The sequence below is a fragment of the Trichechus manatus genome, unplaced genomic scaffold (assembly GCF_000243295.1).
Source record: "Trichechus manatus latirostris isolate Lorelei unplaced genomic scaffold, TriManLat1.0 scaffold00190, whole genome shotgun sequence".
Lineage (NCBI taxonomy): Eukaryota > Metazoa > Chordata > Mammalia > Sirenia > Trichechidae > Trichechus > Trichechus manatus.
Window position 1 is genome coordinate 231820 of NW_004444126.1, and position 17849 is coordinate 249668.

A 17849-nucleotide genomic window follows, 5' to 3' on the forward strand; every position below is an offset into this window, starting at 1 on the left:
TTCTCACTAAATACACAACTTACTAGCCAAAAACAAATAAATATACTCACTCCTCACTTACTGACATGGTTAGGTTCCAAAGACCAGGTTGTTACATGAAAATGAGGCTGGCCGCATCTATCATAAAATGGAAGATGACTACATCATTACATAACTGCCAAGCCACCGAGGATTATGGCCCAGCCAAGTTGACACATAACCTTGATCACCACAACAGACAGCATTACTCTCGCCTCAGACGTATGTCGTTAATGTGCACAATAGTGAGATAGTAGATGTTTTTACTATTGTTGTAAACATGAAATGTCGGATAACGAGATAGTCGGTAAGTGAGAAGTAGGTGTAGTAACTTCTCTCCGTACAATCTAAAGTGTCACCTTTTGGAGCACAGAGTGTATACTTTCTTCTTCATCCTAAACATTTTAGGGAAATTCTAAATCTAATTATACACAAAGGCAGTTATTTCCTTCTAGAAACAGTTGGGATGAAATGTATATTAAAGTGTATTTCAAAACAGAGAGCCACAAGCAACAGTTTGAGCTGGTATGTTGTTAATCCAAACTGTTTATTTAAACGTTCTCTGCAGTCCTAAAGTGAACCATATAATGCGCTCGTTTATGTAAATTTAACTAGACTCTAACTCCACCTATGTGATTACTCATAAACAGATTCTGTTTTCCCTACATGATGACAGGTCATCCATAAGATTTACAAGAGCAATTAAAAAGCAAAAACAAAAAAACTAAAACTGATCACAGCAATAACTCATGTCATAAAACTATGCAGCAACAGCTAAAAGCCTTGTATTACTAAAAGATAATAGTAATAGACACTGGGTTAATTAATAATCATCTTTAAATCTGTAGCACCCACACAAACAGCCGAGCAGAATGAGCAACAATCAACACAGCAGTATGATTTAATGACAACAAAAAAGACAACACATCTACTACGTGCTGACAACTTTAAGGAAAAAAAGTAAGATGCACTCACAAATCTACCAAAATTTTTGTTCAACTTGAATAAAAATTAACAAACTCTACTCCAGTAGAATTTATAGAGCACCTTCCTTTTGAAGCTTTATTAAAGAAACAAATCTAGAGGGAAAAGTCTATTTTTATCCTCCTAAGAACTATCCTAGTGGCGCAGCGGTCAAGAGCTCGGCAGCTAACCAAAAGGCTGGCAGTTCGAATCCACCAGCCACTCCTTGGAAACCCTATGATAGGGGCAGTAGAACTGTCCTACAGGGTCCCTATGAATTAGAACCAACTCAACAGCAACAGGTTTTTTAAAATAAAGTTTGATTGTGCTTTTAAGTGAAAGATTACAGCCCAATTTCTCATTCAAAGCAATCTCCACAATGTGACAGCATGCTCCTCCTTTCCACCCTGGGTTCCTTGTGTCCATTCATCCAGTTCCTGTCCCTTCCTGCCCTCTCACCTTGCTTTTGGGCAGGTGTTGCCCATTTGGTCTCGCAAATTTGACTGAACTAAGAAGCATGTTCCTTAGGAGTACTACTGTTTGTTTTACAGGCCTGTCTAATGTCTGAAAAGTGGGCTTCAGGAGTGGTTTCAGTTCTGGGTTAGCAGAATGTCCAGGGGCCGCAGTCTCGGGGGTTCCTTCAGTCTCTGTCAGACCAGTAAGTCTAGTCTTTTTTTGTGAATTTGAATTTTGTTCTATATTTTTCTCCTGCTCTGTCCGGGACACTCTGTTGTGATTCCAGTCAGAGCATTTGGTGGTGGTAGTGAGGCACCATGTAGTTCTTCTGGGCTTACGCAGGTAGAGGCTCTGGTTCATGCGGTCCTTTAGGATAATATTTTCCTTGTGTCTTTGGTTTTCATCATTCTCCTTTGTTCTGGCCGGGACAGGACCAATAGATGTGTCTTAGATGGCTACTCACAAGCTATTAAGACCCTATGTTTTTGATTTTTTTTTTTTTTTAAGGACTATGCAATGACTTTTATGTGTAAAGGCAGTATGGGGTGAGAAAGAAAGTATTAAGCATATTTCTACTTTTTTTGGGTCACTGCTTAGTTTCGTTCAGCCTCAGTTTGCTCAGCAGGTACAATTCGGGTTCATATTCCCCAAAAGTTGTTGTGAGCATTAAGGGAGATACGAGAGGTTCTCCAGAAACTATAAAGTCTATACAAACTTTCCTTATTATCATTAAGTTCAATCTCTTGCTCATCAACGCCACTGGTTTCTGCATTAGAACACCCTACAGTTTTAAGGGTTCACAATCACAACGAGACTTTCTCAGTCAATGACAGGGAGAATACATGGTTCCAGAGTACCTAAAAGACCATTGCTTTTCCAGTAAATGACTATCACATTCCTATAAAATGACCTAGGGATTCCAAAGATTAGCTCACTCTTGTTTTTAGAAATGCAACAGCTTTAATCCATAAAGTTCATCTAACAATTTCAAAACTGTGTGCTACAAATCCAACTGCATGTTCTTCCCACAACTGCAACTAACACAACCGGCAAGCTTAGATAAAAATTTCCCCTCCAATTCAAGATCCTCATCAGTTTCACAGATTAGGAAGTACAGTCAATCCTCAGTATTCACAGATTCTGTAGTATCTTTGAAACTGCCTACCTAAAAAATTTGTAACCCAAAACATTCTCAAACATGCTGTAAAGAATAAATTTAAATTAGAAGGGAAAAAAGAGAGAAGGGGGCTTAATTCTCCCTGTTAGAAAAAAGGGAAGCGACCTACCCCCCTTTTCTTACAGCATTTATTAAAAAAAAAAAATCTTTCTCTGCCTCTTTGAAATGTATATAAATCTTCCGAAAAGCTAAATAAACGCCCGTTGCGAATTTTACAACAGAGGAATGTTTCCTCAAGGACTTGGAAGTCTCTTGGAAATGTAATCAATCAAGGAAAATAGCACCCCTATCTCCCATGTCACTGGGAAGACACAGCAGTCTAACTTCAGCTGGCACTTGGCTCAAAGTTGCGTACAGACATGAGTAACTGATTTTTTTCTTTGGATAAAGGCAATTAGCAAATACAGGCGAGTATCACAATTTCCAGGTGAATTTAGGACGAACTATGTATTACAAATGGTGCTGGCAAGTTATCTTATTTGAGGACTATTTATTTTGAGAGCATCTATGAAATGAGTTGCATTTGCTAGGCTATATAAAAGGATAAAGTGTCTGTTTTTGCAATCTCTTTAGAGGAATGCCAGTAATTGCATCGCATTCTGGTTTAATGCTTATTCAATGATAATCCCTTTCTTTTCTTCTACTTCCATGGAGAGTTTGTCTGGGTTGGCAGATTTTGCTTCCTCAACAACTTGCAGAACGCAAAAAAATTTGAGTTGCCCGACACGCATGTTCCCAGCTGAGGTCGAACAAGGCGACACTCTGCCTTGTTTCAGCTCTCATGCTGTAAACAAGTATCCTTTAAGCGGTCTATTTAGTGCCATATTTTTTGGCATTTTTGTTGGTGATTTTGCTGTTTAAAATGGCCACCAGACATGGTGCTGAACTGCTCTCTCGTGTTCCTAAGCACAGGGCTGTGATGTTAGAAGCTTACTTCAGGCCTGAATTATAGTGCTGTTGGTCATGAATTCAATGTTAATGAATCAACAACATATATAATATACACGATGCCAGTGACCCTCTATTTTCCCTACAGCAATCGGTTCAGTATTCCCTAATTCAGTGTTCACAATGACTTTATAAAATTACCTTGAATGACGAAAATTGACTCTATTTCCCATTCAAGTCCAGGACACTGTTCCTTCAATGAGATAAATTAGATAGCCCCACCACCAAAGACTGATGAACTACATACAACTTTAAGAACTGAAATCAGTTTGAAAATATGGGTTCTTACATTCTTAAGAGTTTTCTGTATTAAAGCATCCTTTCATAATAATAAATACAACAAAAATAAAAACAAACATAATTCTAACTCACAAAAAAAAGACCAAATTTACTGGCCTAAAGGAGACTGGAGAAACCCCGAGAGTATGGCCCCCAGACACCCTTTTAGCTAAGTGGTGAAGTTATCTCCGAGGTTCACCGTTCAGCCTGGGAGTGGACAGCCCCGTAAAACCAAATGAGACTAACGAGGTACAGGAGACCAGTGACAAGGGCCAGAAGGCAGAAGGGGACAAGGAAGGTGGTGATAGGGAACCCAAGGTTGGGTAAGGATATTGTTATGTGTTGTGAGATTGTTAACCATTGTCACAGGGCAAGATTTGTAGTAACTGTTAAATAAGAAACTATTTTGTTCTGTAAGCCTTCATCTTAAGTGAGAATAACAGCACAATTGGAAGAGCGTAGTCAATGTCTCTGAACTGTGTGTGCAGAAATTTTTGAAATGGTGTTATCTTTGGCTATGTGTATTTTCACCAAAAAAAAAAAAAAGGTTGAGAAGTTAGAGGGTTGACATGTTGTGTGGCTGTTAACCAGTGTCATAAAACAATATGTGTACTACTGTTTCATGAGAAACTATTTGTTCTGTAAGCCTTCACCTGAAATACAACTAAAAAAACAAGAACAAAAACAAAAAAAAAAAAGAAAGAAAAAGTAGGGAGCCTGCAATGTTGTATAGTGCCAAGTATGAAAAAATTATCACACACTTCACCCTCAACCCCAATATCAGGATATAATTTATTCTAATTCTGTAGACATACTATGATAAAAATAATTCATAATACTCAAACAGAAAACCAAATGTGTCCGGACTAGAAACCAACAGACAAACATGATACATGCACGACAGCAGTCTGCTCCTCTAAATACATCTAATCATGCAATTCATCCTTCAGGGAATAGGGGAAATCGGCTGGGTACCAGTCATTTAAAATACCTCTGGGAAGGTAACAACTATTAAAGCTTGACACAAAATAATATGAAAAAAAACCTTTCCCAAAATCACACAGAGAAAAGGACATGGATCTGCGAATGGCACCTGAAGCAGTTTCCCATTAGCACCTTGTTGTGTGTGATGTTAGAAAATTTTGGGGTTAAACAAACGAAAACACCTAAAGGGTTAACATTAGGGGGGTTAGACAAGATGGAAAGCATTTCCCATGCAAGAATGAGCAGGATAGTCAAACCTGTATTGGTCCCTTCTACTGTAGAAAGCACAAAACAAAAAGTAGAGGGTACACTATCAGATGAAGCAAAAAGATGTAAAAACCAGTTTGATTTTTAAGCAGCTCAATTTAAGAAGGCTCATTCTTACCCAGTGTTACTGTTAGCACAATCTTTTACATATTCTCTATTTTATTGTGTGAAATTATTCAATACACTGTATAAAACACTTACCAGGGAAGTTCTTTTCTACCTTGAAATTTATCCCACCCACATTCTATTACAGATCCCTTAAAGAGAATATAAGGGAAGGGAAAAAAGAAAAAATATACTTCCTCCTCAGAATAAAGGATCCCCAGATACCAACATATGGACCAGAATATACACCAGAGCACACTGGTAACAAACCCCTTAGCAAGTACCTTAGCCATGTAACCCAACAGTCTCTCCAATGCAGGTCTTACCAGTAGGAGGCTGTCCATAAGAAGTTGCATAGGCGGTCTGCCCATAGGTTGCAGTGGTCTGAGCCTGGGTATAGCTGACATCAGTGGGCTGTCCATAGGTTCCATAACTTTGTTGCCCATATGCCTGCTCCAAAGAAAACAGACACAAGAATTTCATGTATGACACCTGTATTTTAGCAATGAAAGGGACTGGCTTGCTTCTAAGTTTCTAAATTAGACAACCACAATCAAAAATACTGTTTTTCTGGTAAAAAGATTTTTAAAACAGACAAGTGATCATAGTATTATGAATGCTATTTACCCCTCATCCAATTCACTCATATTTTAGTAAACTTAACTACAAAAAAACGCTCCTGATAATCAGACAAAATCTTAGTCAACTATACAGGAGGAGATTAACAAGGCACTCAAGGGAGGAACAATAAGGGCAGAGGGTGTATAATTTCCCACACTTACTGTAGCAGTTTCAGTAAATGGAAACAAACATTAGCAGGACAAAATGAACGAAGAGAAAGAAAATGAAGAGGGGGCTAAGGTTTGTCAATTTTGGAAACCAGCTTTTCAGCAAGACACAAAGACTTTAAAACATCACTTCAAGGAAAACAACAAGAACACTGTATGTCCTCTTAAGGCTAGCACATCAAGAGTACTGTCTTTTGAACTGAGACATCAATAATACTTAAATCCAGGCAAGGAATGAGCTGTTCTTTCAGATGTTAGCATTCTAGGTTTGTCTGAATGACCAGTTATGTAAGATCTGCCAGAGACATCACATTCTGGCTGCCCTAGGTTTCCATGGCAGAGTTATTAGTATCCACTTAATGCCACAGACCATTTCAGAATTCGAGGTGATCTTGAGAACACTGGGAGGCTAATTCTAGAATCTGTTGGCCCAGGCTTTTAAACAGAGACTTGTGTACTGGAAAGAGCTCAGGAGCTCCACAGGCAGGCAGCCATGGCTTTTAGAGCTGACCTTGCCACTGACTGTGCTACCACAGTAAATTACACAATCTTTATGCACTGCAATTTTTTTTTTACCGTAAAATAGTCATAATATCATCTTAAACCTACAGCATTGTTGTGGTGATTAACTAAGTTAAATAAATTTAAAATAATAAAATATGCAGAAGCACCAAGCATGGCGCAGGGCACCAAAGGTTTCACCTATGATGGCAGAATGAAGTCCCTTGCACTCCCACTGTGAAAGTTTAAATACCTGGGTATTTTACGATTACAAGCACATTCCTATTTCACTTTTCTGTTACCTAATTTTTGAAAAAGATCTGTGCTAGCTATTTCAATGGCTGATAGAAACATTTTACTTGGAGACGCAGCTACATATAATCATCTTAAAGCATACCTGGGTGGTCTGTGCATATCCTTGAGTGGGCTGGGCGGTGTAAGCACTGTAGCTGTAAAAGAAATTAAATGCAAGAACTGAATATAGAACATCCAGATTCCATCACTATATCCTCTACATCTATAGGAGACTCTGTACTCTAAAAACATTAACCAACCACAGACAAAATACTGTCATAAAAGACTGACTTACCCCTGCTGGGCTGCAGCTTGGCTGTAGGTACTGTAATCTAGAGAAAACAAGAAGAGAAAATATATGTAAAATGAGAAGAGAAAAAAAAGGAAAGGAATTCAGATGGTAGGAAGAATTCTTTAAGTTGACCTATAGGCTAACACAGATGTACCTCTCATCTCTTGACACCAAACCAAAGAGTAAGTCTGGGCCAGTTAAACTCAAGCTGTGATTTCAAGTACCTGACCATGATCCTAAGACCCACAGAGAACAAGACTCACTAACAGGATCAAAAGTGTACATTTACCATCATATAAAAAAGTATGCAACAATATTTCAGTGTTTAACATCAGACTGGTTCCACTCATAGCTGTATCTATCTCCTCAAAAACTAGATTTTCTATCACTGCATCACTTTAGCAAGTCAGACCAACCCTAACTCCCTAGCAGGACAATGACTGTGAAATGAAATGGCAAAGAACAAGAGAACAGGCGTCACAACCCAGTGTTTTAAAGGGTTTGTGGACTGTGTCAGGGCTACATTTGTGCAATAACTCAAAAACTAGATATATTATAAACCCCAGTGATGCAGATTTAAGGCAGAATCCTGGAAACTGGCAAAGAGGAGGAAGCATTCAATCTTTTCTAAATAATTTGGTTTCAGGTAAAACCACCTTATTTTTAAATATTAAGTGATTTTAACTTTTTAAAAAATGCCACAAATTTTCTTCCCTTCTCTAAGTAAACCTTTCCAGTTTTCCATTTCATATGAAATTTACAACATGTGCCAAAAAAGGGACTAAACTTTGGTCCACTGAAGTGCCTACTAGTGGAAACAGAAGTTTTCAGAGCACTACTGAAACAAACTTATATAAGCTCAGTTTATTTTTAAAAAGCAGTGAATAATTTTTTTTAAATTCTGCCCAATTGTTTTATCCTTCAACAAGAATACATACTTTGTTCTGTTTGAAGATAGTACTGCCATTAGGACTGAACAAAACGGTCCTTTTCTAACCAGAAAGCAGTCCCTCCTCCAAAAGCAATAGTTTGCATTTCAGTTCTTCATGGAGTAGTTCTACCCTACTCCATCCTCCAAAGCTGGCCTTACAGTCCTGACAACATTTTGCTAAACCAATCTCTTTAAGTTGGCTTATCTACTTCTCCACACTTCACTTAGCCACTTTCTGTATACCCCTAAACTCAGGATCCTGAATCATCAACATCAAATTAATTGCCCAAAAGCTATCTATGATGAATAAAGTGTTTTGTTAAGACAACATTGAGGCATTCTCAACAGCACAAGTCATGCTCTTTATGAGACATGTAAAAGTAAATGCAAATAATTTCTTCCATGTGGCATTCACAAAAACATACCAACGAAGCACCTAAAATATTTCACTTCACATTTTGCTGTTTTTTTTTTTTTTTTGTGTGTGTGAGAAATGATTTTAAGTCGCTAATATGTAAATTCAACGTTTGTAAGAGGACTTTTACACAGGAGCAGTTATGTAAAACAAAACTGGCAAAGATGACAGGGAACAAGTGATGAAGTCAGATCAGTGTGAAACTAGAGGATTTAGCCCCATACTAGTGAAGCAACAAGCTGGTTTCATGAAAATTACTGTTTCATCTACCACAGCACAAACATTATTATATGACCTCAAATGTGCTAGTTACACCCCAGTCAGATTATTTAGCAACCAGTTGTATTTTGTTTTTAATCCCCAATGCAGCTAGAGACTTCACTAAAAATACAGGACAGGCTGGGGAGAGGAAGGGGGCTGTAATGCAGGGGGTTAGAGTGCTGGCGATGTTCTATTTCTTGATCTGGGCGTTTGTGTTGTAATTTTGTTAAACTAGACATACGCTTTGGGTACTTTTCTATATACCATATACATAGGAGAACATCTAACGTTACTCAAGACAGTAGCTTTTAGATACTTTAGTCACTACCCAAACTGTGGAGATTCAGATATTCAGACTACAAAGTAATTTAAAGTCAGTAAAGGGCAGCTTTGTGGTAGTCAATGTGCTTTGCTGTAAAGTCAGAAATTAAGGGCTCAAAAAATCCTTAAAAGATCTAGCCTAACACCCTCATTTTGCAGGAAAGGAAACTAAGGTTCAGGTAAGTCACATGAACTCCTCCAAGCCCCCCCCCCCAGCCAGTCTAATACTGTATGTGTCTGCATCAACCACAACTAATTCTAATACAGTACATCGTGGATAACAACAGGATTTGAGCAAAGGTGACTGAGAAAATAGCATATCCAGCCATGCTGAATGAAAATTTGGACGTACACATCTGCCTCCTAAGGCTAAAAACACCGCCCTCACAAAATTCAAACTGCAAGGAAGGGGAGGGTGAGAGGAAAGGACACGTGGACTGTGGGATTTCAGAGTCCTCTTTTAGGGCCACGTTCAGCCAGAGAATTCACCTGTTTACTAACCACACAGTGGCGGAGCGTCAGAAACATGTCCTTAAGTTGCTAGATTCTGGACTCTTCTCCAACTAAAACTCGGAGAGACCCACAGCTTCTCTTATCTTTCCCTCTCATCTCCTCCCACTGCCCCTAAGGCTAAGAGTCAGCCCGCCTAAGAATACCCTCAGACGCAAAAGTGCTCGCTCCTGCCAGCAACATCCGGTGAGTGCACAAAGGTGCTACAAACTGCAGGTGATGTTTAGACAGCCTTCTTAAGGAACCATTCCGTGCAACAGGGACCACCTTATACACCGCATTCTAGAGTTCCCACGCTGGGCTTTCTTTCAAAGTCCTCGGTGAGCCTTCTTTCCCTTTCCTCTATCAGCCCACGACATAAACACGCCTGTCGCCCCAATGGAGGCGAATAAACGTGCGAGACGATTGCTGAAGCACAATTAAAATGCTAGCTCGGGCCTTTTGTTCCTCTTAAGGCAAAGAAGTCAGAAATTTCTTATAAGAGGATTGCTGGCCTCGTGATCCAGGCTGGCCTTATTATACAACGACTCTCCCTCAGCGTTGGCTGCAAAAGGGCCCTAGGAACCGCTTTTGGGGAGGACAGGTGGGGGGCGGTTTAGAAATAATGAAAAAAATGAAAAAGCCAGAGAGCAACGGATTGGAGGATCTCAAGGGGGGAAGGGCATTCCGTCCACAGTCCAATGGGGCCGAAGTTCCGCTTCGCGCTGGAACCCGCGGAGAGGCTGCTCGGCGGCGCTAGACGCCCGCAGCCGCCCAGGGAGCAAGGATGACGGGGTTCCAACTCATAGGCCGAGCGAGAGGCCGGCGCCCCTCAGCTCGCAAATCCGCGAAACCTTTTTTTGTTTGTTTGCTTTTCCCCCCGGGCTTCTCCAAGGGGAAGAGTCGCCCCTTCCGCTCGGGCGGCCTTTTGGAAAGAGGTGGAGAAATCAATCATAGAAACAGCGGGCCCGCGGCTGCTCCACTCACAGCTGGGGCTGTCCGCCCCGCGGCCCCGGTTTCGGGGTGCCCGGCTGAATGCCCCGCCCACGTGGCGGGCAGCCCCGAGCGCGGGGCCTGACTGCAGCCACACAATGGAGGCCTCGGCGGGTCCCGCGCGCCCCCGCAGCCGCGCGCCGCCGCGATCCCTCCGCGCGCCAGGGGCGCCGGAAGGTTCCAGAACCGGCCTGCCGGTGGGGGGAGGGGAGAGGAGGGGAGCGCTGGCACCCGAGCCCGTCTGGCCGTGAAGGGTACCTCAAACCCCTCTCGGCAACTCCACTCGGTCGCCCCAGTTACCCCCATGGAGGAGCAGTCTCCCATTTAAGCGTCCCAGCCGTCGCCAGCGCGACCGCGGTTCCACCACACTCACCCGTGGACGCCATTTTCTCTCCTTCCTCCTCGTTCTCTCAACGTCCGTCTTCCTCTCGCTTTCCCCCTAGGCCCCGCAGTGCGCAGGCGCGAAGCCCGCAACCTCGGGCGCTACCATCGGGCCAGGCCACGGGGGTGGAATAAGGAGGGATGAATCACCACTTTCTCGTCGTTTGCCCCCGCAACTCTTGTCCCAGTCTTCTCTAAAGGGTGCTGGATGCGACGAAGCGCGGGCCAAAAACAGTGCAGGGGCTACAGCGGCCGGTGAGCGGGTCTTAGTATCAAACCTTGTGATTCTTCGCAAAAAGCAAGGTGGTTAGTAATGGTTACGTCCGCTGGCTCTAGGGACCGTCTCTGAAGAGTCTGCCCTGGAGGAAAACGGAGGCCGGCGGGAGGTCTGGGGGAAGGGACCGGTGTCTAAAACAACTGCTCACTAATCGGCAGGGGACGGGGGAGGGGGCGGCGTGGCGGCTGGTCGGGGTCACGCGCCCGCGTGTGTTCGGCTTAAGCTCGGGCGCCTGGGCCTCAGTAGGGTGTTAGAAGCCCGACTGCCAACCGGGGTCCCGCTCGGCCTCCCGGGGGTGGGGGGCCGCGCTCCGCAGTGAGTACCTCGGACACGTGGCCTGGCGGCGGGGGAGGGGGCCGAGGCCGGTCGGCAGGGTGGGAGGTCCAGAACGCCAAGCCCGGCTCCGAGACCCCCCCCCCCACAAACCCCTTAACGGTCGAGGTTGGGAAGGTCCCTTAATCCCTTCTCATCTAATAACGTTGTTTTTATAGCAGGGAAAACTGAGGCCCAAGGAAGTTGGGTACTGTGCCCAAAGTCACAAAGCTGAGTCCGACCCAGACCCAGGGATCCCCCACACTTTTTACCACCCGGAAGAATCTTCCCTGTCCTTGTCTTCCCATTCTGTCCTCCCAGCTTCCCAGTAAGGTACGCTGGGCCTGATGGTGCACAGCCCCATTTTGTAGATGAAAAAACTGAGGCCCAGAGGGTTGAAGTTCTAGTTTTGGGTGTCCATGGGCAAGTCCTTCACCCTCCCCACAGTGCCTTGGGAGGGAATAGTTGTGAGAGTGCTGGAAGAGGCTTGCAGTGGCTTCTTTGGCTACAGACCCAGCCTCAGGACAAAGCTGGCACCTGCAGGCCTTCCTAGAAAGGACCTCAAAGATGGCTCAGCACAGTGAGGGGCAGGGCTCACCCTAAATCCCTCTGTGGAACCAGAGCCAAGCTAGTGTCTTTCAGCGAGCACACAGAATGCACCTACTGTGTGCTAGGAACACCCAGGCCAAGCCGTGCTTGTAAAATGAGATAAAATCTATGTTGGGAAGGGGAAGGGCCAAAGGAGACATTTGAGCTGGGCTTCAAAGGGTGAATAGGAGTTTGCCTGTTGGAAAGATGGAGGGAAGGACATTGCAGGCAGAGGAACTTGCCACATTTTTCTTACTGGAAACTGGCAGGTGGGTTTTGATGTTAAGGCTGCTCTTGGCAGGGGAGCAGGTGAGGCAGCCTTCTTGTCTCTCTGGGGTTCTACTTCCTGCCCTATGGGAGGGTGGAGGCCTAGCCTGGACAACAGGCTGGATGGGAGAGGGGATATCAGGGAAGAGAATGCCTTGCCTTGTGGAGGCAGGGAATGGACATGTTTGAGGGCCAGGGCTTAGACCAGCCAGGCCAGAACAGGGAGTCTGGCCAGCCAGCTGGTGTCTATATCTGCCTCCCACAGTTAGCAGGGATGGCCAGGGTTTACTGAGTAGGAGCTGTGGACCAGGCCCTGCCTTAGCCCATACCTTTTTCTCATCACTGTGAGGAAAGGATTTTTTTCTTAAACTGTGCTTTAAGTGAAAGTTTACAGTTCGAGTTAGTTTCCCATACAAAAATTTATACACACATTATTATGTGACCTTAGTTGCTTTCCCTATAATGTGACAGCACACTTCCAGGAAAGGATTTTCTTAATCCCCATTTTACAGATGAGGAGGGAGAGGCTCAGAGGTTGGGAAACTTGCCCAGGGACATGCAGCAGGAAATGGCAGAGCAGAGGGGCTGTGATAGGTCCCAGTTAGGAAGAGGGTGGCTGTATCTAGTGGCACTTTGTATGGGTGCAGGGGGCGAGGACTTATGTTGCCCCTCCTCCAGCCCTCCTGCCCCACCCCATCCCCAATCTGCTTGTCTATTGGCTGGCCCATTTTGCAGAATCTTGGAGGCCCTGCCTCTTCAGTCAAGGGCATCCTAGGCCAGCCTGGCTGGGCCAGATGGCCTGGAGCTCTAAGGCTGGGCACAGTGGAGGGGAGGAGGGAGGAAGGTGGCTGGCCAATTAGGAAGCTGGCCTGAGGAAGGGCTGGAGATGGCACTGAATTTGCCCTGCGGCACTGCACCCCTCTTTCTAGGAGCTCAGGGCCCCAGTTCAACTTCCCTAGGCCTGTGCCTCCCACTCCAAGACCCCTCTTCGGGGTCATCAGGGCTCAGGGCCGTTTGGGCCTGGCCTCTGCCATCCTTACACGTGGGCAGGCAGGATGGCAGGATGGCTAAGGACATGGGTTAGGGTCCAAGCTCTGCCATGGCCAAGCTGCTTAGCTTGCCTCTTCAGCCTCAGTTTCCACTTCTGTAAAATAGGGCTGTTGGTAGGGTGGGTGAGAGGGAGTCATTGAGATAAAGGCTGTGATAGTAACCATTGCTATTATTTTCCTTTACCCCCAGCATACAGCCCTAGGATCACTCTTGACCACTCTCGACATGCATGCCAGGGCCCGCCCTGGCCCACTGTTCCCGGCCCTGCCTCTCACCTCCTCCACTTTGATGCTGCTGATGAGTGGCCTGTGGCTGGTGGGGGCTGGCCCCAGCCTCACCCTGGCCCCGGAACTGCTGCTGGAACCCTGGCAGGGTGAGGGCCACGTGGGCCTTGGAGGAGGCAGGAGACTTGCAGTGGGGCTGAGACCAGTCACTTGCCCTCTCTCAGCTTCTGCACCTGAAAACTGGGGGTCATATTAGCAGCTCATCTTTTATCGAGGACAGTTGTATGGAGCTGCCCAAGCAGGTCCCTGAGTGACTATATTACACAAAATGGAATTTGATAAGCACCTGTCTGTCCATTCATTCAGTCAGCCAGCAAATATTCATCAAGCATCTACTTCATACCATGCATGGTTCTCAGTGCTGGGGATGCAACAGTGAACAAAGCGAAGGCCTTGTTCTCATGGTGCTGGCAATCTGGAAGGGGGAGACACACAAACAACTGACTGCCTAGTAGGTCAGGTGCTGATATGCACTGAGAAGCAAGTGAAGCAGAGTGGGGGGAAAGAGTGATAGGGCCATTCCGGAAGGCCTTTGTGAGACGGTGACATGGGGCAGAGCCCTGCAGAGACCGAGGGTACCTGTCAGCCATGCAGAGATCCAGGAAAGAGCATTGCAGGCGGGGGGAACAGCAGAGCAAAGGCCCCGTGGTGGGAGGGTGTTGGTGTATGGAGGCCGTGGTGGTGGGACTAGAGTGACTGGGGGAATGTAGGGTCTTGAGGACTTTGGTTTTTGACTTTGAGTACAATGGGGGTCATTGGATGGCTTTGAGCAGCACAGTGACATGCCCTGACTTGGGTTTTGACAGCCCCCCACCTGCCCGGCTGGGGAACAGACTGAAGGAGGGCAGGGGTGGAAGCCAGGAGCCCAGTGAGGTGGTCATAGCAAAAATCCTGGTGTGAGATGATGGCCTGGACTAGGAGGCAGGGAAGGCTGTGGGACGGAGTGACTTTGCAGATACATTTTGAGGACAGAGCTGACTTGAATGTTGGAACCTGAGCAAGTGGAAGGATGAGGGATCCTGGAGGGAGCAGGTTTGGTGGAAAATAGGGAGTTTGGCTCTGGACACATGAAGTCTGACAGGCCGATGAGACACACGTGAGGCAGAGACTGAGTTGGCAGTTGAGCGTGAGTCGGGCATCTGGGTTGGAGGTAGAAATTTGGAAGGTGTCAGTGTATCCATGGCATTGGAAGTCTAGAATGGATGGGATGGCCAGGGGTAAGGGTAGAGATCCAGATCGCTCCTGGCATTGGGGGAGGTCACTGGTGACCCTGACGAGGGTGACTTCTGAGGAGAGGGTGACTTCTGAGGAGCGGCAGGGATGAGGGAGGCCAGGAGAGGTGGTGGAGGCGGGGAGGAGAGGTGGCTCTTTAGCAGTTTTGCTCTAAAGGGGAGCAGACGGGTGGTGGCTGGAGGCGGGGAGGCCTGCAGGGTGTTTGGGAGGTGACAGGAACACCCCGGAGAGAGGGGAAGTCAGTGCTACAGGTGAGAGGGGCCCAGTCGGGAGGGGACCCAGTGCCTTGGAGAAGGCCGACCTGGGATGGGAGCATGCCCAGCTCATCCCTAGGCAAGAAGCGAGGATGCAGGGCCAGCAGGGTGGGCTGGAAGATTATGGGTGGGAGTTCTTTCTTTTCTAATGGCTTCTCTTTCACAGTGAAAATAAGTCAGGTCTTCTGCTGAGCACGTTTTCCAATAACAGCTACAATTTACATTTGAGGAAACCAAATGATGCTTAGAGAGGTTAAGTGACTCGTCCAGGGTCACACAGCTGAGGTGGGGTGGGGTGGTGGTCCAGGACTGAAGCAGACAGTCTCATCAGAGCCCATGTGAAGGATTCAGTAAATGTGTATGCGAAGCACGTTCATGGTGCCTGGGGCATAGTCAGCACTAGATAATGATTGCTCTGTTGAACACAGCAGGAGTGTGGCCATGGTGGCCCTTGGTTCTCTCCTCATTAAGTGCTGGCAGTGGGCAGACTCTGGCTCCTGGAGGGGAGGCTGGCTCAGCGGGTGGCCCTGGTGGAGAGTAACCCACAACCTGGCACTGCTGGGCAGCCTTGGAGGTTGGGGCTGTTAACCTGGCGCCTAAGCCCCTCCTCTCTCCCAGCGCACCGGCTGCTGACCTACGCCCTGGGCCACACGGCCCTGCCGAGCCTGCTCCTGAGCCTGCTGCTCCTGGCCACGCTGGGCTGGCAGCAGGAGCACCGCCTGGGCACTCTGCGGTTCCTGCACACCTCGGCCCTGCTTGCCCTGGCCACTGGGCTGCTGGCTGTGCTGCTAGAGGCAGTTGGGGTGCCCAGCGTGGCCAGCGGCTGCGGATACATGCCTGTCCACCTGGCCATGCTGGCGAGGGAGGGTCACTGCCCTGGACGGCCCCGGGGGGCACTGCCACTGTGGCTGCTGCCCTGGTTGCTGCTGAGCCTGACCCTGCTGCTCAGCTCTGAGCCCCCGTTCCTGCAGCTCCTCTGCGGCCTCCTTGCTGGCCTGGCCTGTATCCTTTGGGACCCAGGGCTTGTAGGAGCTATGGGTTCTGTGGCTGGGCCCCCAGGGGGTCTGGGGGGGAAGTGGCACAAAGGGGTCAGGTCCAAGCAATGCTAGGGTGCAGTGCACACACATTCTAGAAGCATCCCCAAGTCCTCTGTACTTGGCTCTGGGCTGGGGGCTGGGGGGTGCATGGCCAGGTGGAGGAGCCAGTTATCATTTAGAGATCTCTGTGGGGAGCCCAGGAGGGCCAGGGCTGCCTAAAGAAGCATTAACCTGGACCTGAGATCAGGGAAGGCTCCCCAGAGGTGGCGGCCAAGCTGAGACATGCAGGGTAAAGGACTCTGGTGAAGAGAAATGAAAAAGGAGAGTGTGCCCAGCAGAGGGCAGAGTAAGGGCAAAGGCTGGCATGAGAGAGGGCGTGGGGCTCTCTGGGAGCTGAAAGGGGAACCCCCTGTGGCCTGTGGTGGCTTTTGCTCCAAAGATGCTTAATGTCTGTTGGGGGAAGAAGGTGCAACTGGAGAGAACAGTGGGCTCAGGCTGAGCTCTGGCACAGGGCTCTGGGGACAGTGCAGATCCGGGGTGCTGAAGGTGGGGGATGGGATGAGCCCATGTTTGGTGTGAGGCAGATCCCAGCTCCTCTCACCAGCAGAGTAACTTTGGGCAGGTCCCTTCTCTCTCTGAGCCCCCACCACTAACTGGGGTGACAACACATAATTGTAGAGGACAAGTGAGGAGACGTGAAGGAATGCCCATCACACACTTCGTACAGGGCCTGGCATGTGGTGTGGGCTTACCCCTGGCCAACTTGATTTTCCTTGACCAGCTGCCCTGCTCTGGGCAGACAGACGCAGCAGGGGCCTTCCAATGGCTGGAGCTCTCGGAGCTTCGGGTGCAAGCGCTGCAGGAGGGTGTCGTGTGCAGAACCCTGGCGGGGTGCTGGCCGCTGAGGCTCCTTCCTGCCCCAGGCAGCCTGACTGAGCTGCCTGTCACCCATCCTCCCGGAGCGAGGTGAGGCTGCCTGGCAGGAGGGTGACACTGAGGATGCCAGCAGTGACGGTGGAAGCTGTGACTGTGGCTGGCAGTCAGGTTCCTCTTCTGCTTCTGCCCCTCCAGGCCTCCTGCACCTGGACCTCCTCACGTGGACTCCCTTAGCCTCTGGCCCCACAGTGAAGCCTCAGCCCCGCTCCCGCCAGGCCTGGGGGCTGTGCAGCCCACCTGGGAGGGCTCCTCAGAGGCAGGCCTGGCCTGGGCTGGGCCCAGCTTCCCCTTGGGGACCCCACTGTGGGCGGCCCTGGATGAGCAGATGCTGCAGGAGGGGCTCCAAGCCTCGCTCCTAGAGGGGCCAGCCCAGGGGCCTGAGAGCCCACTGTGGCTGCCCAAATCCTCCGTCTCCTCTCTGCGGTAAGGAGGGTGGGCAAGGGGTGGGACCCCCTGGTGTGTGTAGGGGGAAGGTGCTGACACTCCCTCTCTGCCCACCTTGCCCCCCAGGCTGCAGCAGCTGGAACGCATGGGTTTCCCCACAGAGCAGGCAGTAGTGGCGCTGGCAGCCACGGGCCATGTCGAAGGTGCTGTGTCACTGCTGGTCGGTGGGCAGGTAGGGGCTGAGGCCCTGGTCACAGAGGGGAAGGGCCGGCCTGCCCACCCCGAGGGCCCTGGCCCCCCTAGCCCAGGCAGAAGGCAGGGCTCAGGTGGGCCACTGGGTGACAAGAGGCCTGGCCCTGTGTAA

The 17849-nt window shown here is 48.0% G+C and overlaps 2 protein-coding genes across 5 annotated transcripts in view; one reads left to right on the forward strand and one right to left on the reverse strand.

Annotated features, from left to right (window-relative positions):
• EWSR1 (EWS RNA binding protein 1) overlaps positions 1–11197 on the reverse strand; it is a 30850-nt gene extending 19653 nt beyond the window's left edge. For all 4 annotated transcript variants that reach the window (XM_012558847.1, XM_004387611.1, XM_023741771.1 and 1 more), the window contains exons 1-4: positions 10856–11197; positions 7076–7112; positions 6884–6935; positions 5524–5647 (exon numbers count right to left, since the gene is read on the reverse strand). In XM_012558847.1, the coding sequence (XP_012414301.1) occupies positions 5524–5647; positions 6884–6935; positions 7076–7112; positions 10856–10868 (226 nt within the window). In that variant the 5' untranslated portion in view covers positions 10869–11197. The remainder of the gene's footprint in view (positions 1–5523; positions 5648–6883; positions 6936–7075; positions 7113–10855) is intronic.
• A 207-nt stretch (positions 11198–11404) lies between these two features.
• Positions 11405–17849, forward strand: RHBDD3 (rhomboid domain containing 3). Its single transcript, XM_023741772.1, has 7 exons — positions 11405–11455; positions 11632–11785; positions 13547–13730; positions 15747–16130; positions 16969–17131; positions 17237–17524; positions 17612–17849. Exons 3-7 carry the CDS (start codon positions 13583–13585, stop codon positions 17847–17849), a joined length of 1221 nt encoding a protein of 406 aa, XP_023597540.1. The 5' UTR covers positions 11405–11455; positions 11632–11785; positions 13547–13582.

Excerpts from the sequence above, each read along its gene's own strand:
- RHBDD3 (XM_023741772.1), top strand. The coding sequence starts at position 13,583 with ATGCATGCCAGGGCCCGCCCTGGCCCACTGTTCCCGGCCCTGCCTCTC. Across the intron at positions 13,731-15,746 it reads GCTGCTGGAACCCTGGCAGG|CGCACCGGCTGCTGACCTAC; the intron begins GTGAGGGCCACG and ends CCTCTCTCCCAG. Across the intron at positions 16,131-16,968 it reads CCTCCTTGCTGGCCTGGCCT|ACGCAGCAGGGGCCTTCCAA; the intron begins GTATCCTTTGGG and ends CTGGGCAGACAG.